We start from the raw sequence: 8,115 nt of genomic DNA, 5'->3' as shown, positions 1-8,115 counted from the left end.
TGTAGACTGCTACGGAGCTTAGGGAAGTCCTTCAATAGTTTGTGATGAACTTTTAAACGGACAATTGTTTAACGAATAACGAAAAATCACTTAATATTCTGATCGAAGTCGGGAAAAGAACGAAACGACATTCATAGACTAATCAAGGAGTTTCCTAGAAACAAATTTTTACTTCAAAGAAAAAGGGAAAGCTAAATGCAAATTAATGTGCAATTTTAAAGTCTTTCAGGCTGTTAATATTGACTCAAACACGTTTATCGTCTTTAATAACGGAATATTTGCTGCTCTAAATCGTCTGGTGTCTCCCTCTTTCTTTGACTTTCTTTAAAAAATGCTAGAACTGTGTAACAATTGATATGAACAATATAAAAGATCTAAAAACATTGGCGACAAGATTTTCAAAGAAATTCTAGACTTGGAAGTTATTAGTATTAACTGTAATAAAAAAGAAGACTTTTTTTCGTATAATCCAATTATTCCAATGTGAGCTCAAACGATACCTTTCCTCAGATTTTTAAAATTTAGAAACTACAAAAAACAGTGCCTCTGAAGTCAACCTAATTGATATCCTTTGGAGAAATAAGAATAACGAAGAATATCACAACATAGTGTGATTCAATGAAATGCAAAATAAGTAGCCACTTGTTTTCTTTACTTTACAAAAAAAAAAAAAAAAAAAAAAACCTTCATAGGAAGATCGAGTAAACCCATTGGTTATAAGCTTTCTTTCAAATTGTTACTGTTATGGTGCCTTTGCCTTTCTTTCTGGGATAGCTTAAATTTATTAAATCATACAGTGTTAATGGCAAACATGTTCCCAAACAAAATTTCAGGATCAGTAAATAAACAGTTCCATCAAACGACGTGTCTCTTTTCAAATCGCGACCCCATAGAGCTGATTCGAAACGAGCAAGGGCCACATCGCTGAAAATCAGCACCGAACATGCTGCAAGAAAAACGATAACGAATAAGGACTTCTTGTTGTCTGTCCAAGCTCTCCAAGACCGTAACAAGAAACGTGAATCCATCGCGGCGTCTGATTTTGATGACATGAACTCCTCATTGTATTCAGCATTGTCTTTAGCCAAGGCTACGGAAACCAAATACACGTCAATAGACATGGTCAAAAGCAACGCAGCTTTATGGACGACTTGAAAAATGGCCGTTTTCGAGAAGCACCAAGGCCAAAAGATCATTGCGGAAGCGATGAATCCCAAAAAAAGCACCGCGTACAATTTATGTTCTGCATGTACTGAGGGATGTTGATAACACACTTTCATGATTGCCGTAAGGTTAGTAATTTGAAAAAACATCATGGACAAGGAAAGAACTCTCAAGACATTACAGGATTTCGTAGCTTGAATACGGAAACCATTCCACCATTCCACGGCATCCGCGACCAGAACTACAACTTGGCAAGCGACCTGAAGACCTAAAAGTATCCAGCACTTTTTGAAAAATCTGTATTTTTTTTCATGTCTGAAGCAGCTCAGTAGCAGTAGTCCGTTGAAAAAGATTGCGGCTAAATCCAGTACGAACATCAAAAGAAGAGTTGGCATGGCTAAGGACATGATGCGAGAGCGAAATCTTCCTCTCCTCGGTTCGTAAGGTTGAGTTGAGTTGTATTGACGTGTGTCTTAAGAGCACACATTTATCTTATCAGCATCGGGAAGGGCCGAGGGAGGTCTGAGCAAGAATAAAAAACATAGGAGCGGTTACCCGACCATGATTCTTATCTTACGCTTCTGATTTGTCAGAAACAAACGCATAAAAAGGTTACGGGGTGCAAAATCAACAGCATTTTATGAAGAGTGTGAGATTCCACTGTCTGAAAGGTAGACCTTTTTGTTTAACGTGTAAGTGGAGTTGATGGTATTTCAATATTTCTGTGCAACCCCTATGCTATTCTTAAACTAAGCATTAGTCCTAAAGGCAACTCTATTTTTTTTGCCATAGTTTCTTTTACCAAAACGAAGTTTGGAGCTGAACGTACATCTTGCCCGTTTTTTTTCTTTCCTCTCTAATCAATTTTCGAACTGTTAAAAGAGAACTGTTTCTAGAAACTAAATAATTTACATATCCACCTTCAAAACCATTTATGAAATTTAAATCTAAAATTCAAATAAATGCCCAAACGTGACCGTTCCAAAGCTGCTTTCAATTGTAATACAAATCCGATTTAGCGACACTTTCATTCTTCAAAGGCCGTTGTTTTGGTTAATGCAATGTCGAAGTCCTAATCAGGAAAATAATTCTTTATTTTTTATTTCGCACGTTCAACACTTCTTTCTTCTAAGGTGACCATAAGTGTCCAAAACTTCTATTTTTTATCTTCCGCACTGAATTTATAATCAGTTAACTTGCGTGAAGGGCGGTAGAACAACAGGAATCTAAGAGCGATTCAATATTAATGTTAGAGAAAGCTATTTTTGTCTTCTAACACGATGATATTCATTATTTTGTTACTAGCTGGCCGAAAAGAAGTTACCCTAATGTTTAGATCTTCCTTAACCATGTAGCCACTGTTGGGCAAACGAGTGACAAAGTTGGAGTCAAGATTCAGATAACTATAAAGCGAATTTAAAAGATTGAAGCCGTTCAACAGGGTTAAATTAAAATGTTTGAAGACGATCGCCGTTGTAACTCAGGGAACCATGAGAATATTCATAAATTGCTTAATTAAAAAAACTATCCCCTAGCGATTTAAAGGGAGGTGAGATAAGAAGATGTCTCATCAGCCATCATAGAAACAACACATTGAATTACAAATTAAGTTAAAAAAATTCAGAGTACCTAATTACGGGTATTAGGCTCCCCTGTTGAGCAAATCTTTCGAGGTAACCTAAAGCCATTACGAATTTTAGTTTTTTTGGATCCGCCAGGAGTTATTGGACCTGCAATGTTAGTTGAATGATTAAAAAAGCCTCGGCCCGTAAACCAATTGAAGAAGCTATAATCTTTGAAGCATCTTTCCGTGCATTTATAACCTTTCTTCGGCAATCCTTCGAGTAATCCTGCACACGACTAGTCTCGGGCCAGGAGTGGCCCTTCTGGTGGGAATGTGATCACCAATATCGATATCTTGAATTGAAATTTCAACTCCTGCAGCTTGAAAGAGTCTTCGACATAATATAGTTGTGTCGGAGGAAAACTCACTAGCTTTTCTTTCAGGGAGACTAAGCCGGGATCTTTACGCTATATTGATAATTGTGGCGCTGAATCAGCTCGATGGATTTTTCTCTTCAATTATTCTGGTCAGGACATTCAGGAGAGACCAGAGCTGTTGCAAACTTTTGTCCGCTTCCTGGCGAGGGTCATCGTACGAATTGCCATAGAATTGCAGGATATTCAAAGTCCCTTGCTGAAATATTGCCAGCCGACGCACTTCGCCGTCATTGCTAGAGACATAAACATCGATCATGCTACGTTTAAGAGAACTCTGAAAATCTTCGAAAGTTTTCTTCAGAGCAGCAATTTCGAATTGGGGGCTTTCACTCTCTTTTCTAGGCGGATTAACTGACGGATTAAGCATAGTTAGACAGAAACATCTGAATCAGCGCTGAGCGATCAAAAATGCGTTCGCGCAACTCGCGTGCACGAACTTTATTTTGTATGAATAAGATATAATTTTTGACACTTGGTGTCAGCCTATTTTTTCAGTCTTTCTTGGAAAAAAAAAGGTTGCATGGATCCATTCATCTGTAGGTAATTCTCTCGTATGATGTATTACAGGATAGACGCCTAGATGACCTCGTCATTAACATACTGTTTTCTTTGTTATCATATAGAACAAGATGAATTTATGTTGCCATGGGTCTACTTAGTCATATGTTAGAGAGGATGTCAATATGCGGTAAGAGCATCAGTGACACTCTCACCTTCACCTCATGGGTCACTTTATTGTTCTTACAACATTTTGACATCAGGATGATAAATAATACTTAACAGAAACACCGCGGCAAAACGTATATGCATGCGTCAACTTCCGGCATTTGCGGTTGTGCACGCTATTTATGTGTTGTTCGGTTGTTCAGATTAATTGGCTAAATCTTCGGACAGAAAATACTTTCGGCAGGCACATTTGCGGCCACTTTTGTTGGCTTTGCACATTTTTCAGTGAAGGAACCGCACAACCAAACTAACGCAACAAAAATAACTACGTGAAAAGAAATTGCTCTTGTCGAGCGCGAACGCGCCCGAACTTTTTTCATATTTTTTTTTGTTGGTGCACACACCAAATCCCTTGGTGCTAGCATTTGAAACTTAAATGAAGAACAAACTTTTTTAACGAGACAAATGAGGAAAAGCTCGAGATTCTATCCCTGCAAACAATGTCTATGGATTTATATATATTTGATATCTTTTTTTTTCTAGGCTTTTATAACACTGGATCACTTTAAGACCTATTCCCGGCGAATGAACGTGCCCTTTGCATGACATTAAAGAAAATATCGCGCTTGAAATGAAGGAATAAATTTTTGTCGCAATAAATTTATAGTAATTCTATCTTTCCTCTGCATCAATTTTTCAGCTCTGCTGAATCATAAGGGGAGCGACTTAATTCTACATGTCAGGTCAGGTTTTGCATATCGACGTCTTCTAGTAAAAAAAATTATAAGATTAAGTTCTAAGCTTTTAAATTGGAACAGTAGAGAATTATCCGGTCATTAAGGATATCAAATCTAATTAGAATCTATGTAGTAACGTCAATCACTTTAACTAAAAGTAGGCGATTTTGGCTCCGCACTGACTATCGATTAAGTGTTTTGAAGTTACCTTCAATGGAAATAATTTTTGAAATAGGTGTCTAATTCTGATCAATTCAGTTCTTGCTTGCTATACTGATATTCTCAAAATAGAACCTTTTTGTAATATTTGATGTAAGGTAAAGTTAAACTTATTCAGTGATGGAGAGAAAATAAAATTAATTCAGGAAGAATTATCCAATTTTGTTGGTCCGTGCTTTTGCAAAACCAATAAACAGGCATTAAAGCATCTGATAAAAATGTATTAGGATACGTAACAAAAGCTATTTACACAATTAGCTTTCACACAAACGGTAGAAGGGGCCAGAGGGTTTTCTAAGACCCCTTTGTAAATATAACGTTCCTTCTGAAAGTTTTTAGAAGTCCTCTCCCCTCTAAACAAGAAGACAATTGAAGAGTTCCGAACAGCCACCGAGAAGAAATTCAATGGAAACTTGGTTTTGGGTTTTCAGCTGGTTCCTCTGTATCCTAGCGATGACTAGAAATGGATTTGTCATCTTCCTCGTCTGCAACAAACGTCAGCTTCGCACTAAAAGCAATACATTCATCGTGTCTTTAGTGGTGGCTGATTTTTGTTATGGGATGATTCCCTCAGAATTTCTTTGCGACGCGATGAATGAGAGCAGCTCCGTTAAAAAATCAAATTTGATTATAACATATATATGGGTTTTCATACTTCACGCCTCTGGAACAAACTTGATTACTTTAGTATCGGAACGATATATCGTCGTCGTGAAACCTTTGAAATACTTAACTTTTATGAAGCGCCACCTAGTCAATCAAATGGTGTTCTTATATCTTGGGGAATCCATTTTCTTTTCAATCTTATAGTATTGTTTTGAGGTAAGCTTGTGCGTAATTTTATTATTTTACCTTACGTCTATGCTTCTTGTCGTTCACAAGCAAAAATCTAAAGATAACATTTTAGCTAAGCAATCGCGCTTTAATCAAATGGTCGCTTAGTATAAAGTTAAAACTCAGAACTCGTCCGCGGTAAAATGGGTCGCTTTGGTAATGAATGTATTTCTATCGTGTTACGGAATAATCATGCGCTGCAGTTTGTCAGTTTTGACAGGTCATCCATGTAATTATTTTCATTATAAAGGAACTTTACAAGCGATTAACTCTGGAATAAACCCTTTAGCTTACGCTTGCTTCAAAAGGGACATAAAACAAGAATGTAAAAGGTTTCTCTGTAGAAGACGTCGTTGATTTACCACAGAGCTGTTAATGCGCAAGAAAATGTTGATTTGTAAACGTAACTCTTCCCTTAGCTTCCGGGCCTGAGGTCATCCGGTTCAAGATCTGTGTTGTATTAATTCTTATCTCAATTGATGTTAAAACGAAAGACTTCCAATGAAACAAGGATAACTCATTTTTATTGTGTAAGAGTCAGCTGTTCAGCGGCCTTTTTGTAATAGCGATGGATTCTTCAAAAAAACCTACGCATTTTGTAATAGCGGTTGCGGAATTTTGTAATAACTAAGGCATTATTTTTGTCTTCTAACGAGCGTGGCACAATGAAAAAATTCTGAGTCCTCACGAGGAATTGAAACTGAGAACTTCGGCCTCCGCGCTCCAATGCTCCAGCACTGAGCCACAGAGACTCCACGGTGAGAGAGGTCTCTTACGAAGTTCACATGACACGCGTCCTCCTTACCTCTAGGATCAGCAATGTCGATAGCGTAACTTTGTAGATCTCTCTTATTCTATCCACAAAGTTAGGCATTTTATATTGTACATATAGGTACTATGGTATTACGGTTATGCATGCAACTTTTCAAAGCCTGATGGTAAACATAGCGGGGTAACTCAAGTTTGCAGTCTGAGATGTGACTGGTGAGACATTTTCTTTGAAAAAGAGGAGCAAAAATGGATTCGTGATGTGTTCTCCGCATGCAAATGACTCGGTACTATAACACTTTTCTAATTCATAAGCCCAAATATGAATTTGCACGGTTAGTACATTTAGTAACCCTCTTTCCTCTGACAAAGAAAACAACTGATTTGGTTTCTTGGATGGCTCCTAACGTATAGAAAGTTATGTGTAAGTTGGTCGATGAAAATTTAAATTAAAAGCATGTAAATGCCATGACATCAATCACTTAACACAGGATAAAAGCGAGAGATTTCGGCCAAAACTCACTGAAAAATAATTTTGGTATCATGTTTTTGTGATGGAAGATATCTGTTTTGCTACCATTTAAAAAAAAAAGTAGGTTAACTTTCATCATTTTCAGACTTTATTCTACACCATTATGCAAAACTAATAATGTGCCATAATTTTCGAGAAATAGCACACGTTAAATGGTCATTACATTACATTCTGATTGGCCCATGCTTCTCCGTCTGTCAAAGTGTCTAATAAATTTTTTTAACGAATGATTGATGTCTGCCGCTTTAAACGTGACTTAACATAACAATGGCTATTGACGTAACTAACGTTTACACAAAGTGTCGCCCGATGAGACCAGATGGTTTTATAAAACACATATGCACACAATTTTTCCTTTGTATAACATTTGAAAACTCTCCCTGCTCTCAAAAATTAAAGCAATTGTAAAATCCTAGACAGCCATTCTTAAAAAAAAAATTTAAAAAAAAATTGATAAATGGTTCCTTTGCATCCTAAAGATGGCTGAAAATGGGTTTGTCATCTTCCTCGCCTGCAGTAAACGTCAGCTTCACACCAAAACCAACACATTATCGTGTCTTTAGCAGTGGCTGATTTTTGTGTCGGGATAATTGCTGTAGCGTCACCATTACTTTGTAAAATGGAAAATAAGCGCATCTGCGATGAAAAAGCAATATTACTTACAATAAGTCTGTCGGTGTTCTTCATTTACGCTTCTGGAACAAACTTGTTTATTTTAGTGTTAGAACGCTATGTCGCCGTCGTGAAACCTTTGAAATACTTGACTTTTCTGAAGCGCCGCGGAGTCATTTAAATGGTTCTTACCTCTTAGGAAATTGCTTTTCTTTTTCCTTTGACTGTATCGCTGCGATCGATTGGATTCAACTAAACTAATCATATCAGGACTATCACCGGCTATTTTTATTTGCTTTTCGAGACATAACTTTAATCTTTTGTGTTGCATCCATGTTTCGTGTTGCTTACTGGCAGAATTCTTAAGATCGCTTTTTAATTTTGCAGGGGTCGTAATCAAAGGGTAGTTAGTGGTAAAACTCGGAATATGTCAGCAGAAAAAGAGTAGCGTTGGTAACGCGCGTGTTTCTGTTGTTTTATTGAATACTTATCAGTTGTAGTTTTTCCGTTTTCATGGGTCATCAGTGCACAGATTAACTTTGGATGAAATCCTGTAGCTTATGCTTTCTTCAAAAGGGACAT

At 37.1% G+C, this 8,115-nt stretch overlaps 1 protein-coding gene across 1 annotated transcript; it reads right to left on the bottom strand.

The window, feature by feature from the left end:
- Positions 1-239: 239 nt before the first annotated feature.
- Positions 240-1,643, bottom strand: LOC113678025 (uncharacterized). The gene has a single exon (XM_089207107.1). It carries the CDS (start codon positions 1,569-1,571, stop codon positions 729-731), a length of 843 nt encoding a protein of 280 aa, XP_089063233.1. The 5' UTR covers positions 1,572-1,643; the 3' UTR covers positions 240-728.
- Between the last annotated feature and the right edge of the window lie 6,472 nt (positions 1,644-8,115).

This window comes from Pocillopora damicornis, chromosome 5 (genome assembly GCF_964200805.1).
Source record: "Pocillopora damicornis chromosome 5, jaPocDami1.2, whole genome shotgun sequence".
Classification (NCBI taxonomy): domain Eukaryota; kingdom Metazoa; phylum Cnidaria; class Anthozoa; order Scleractinia; family Pocilloporidae; genus Pocillopora; species Pocillopora damicornis.
Note: the sequence above shows the minus strand (reverse complement) of the source record. Positions and strands in the feature narration are given on the sequence as shown.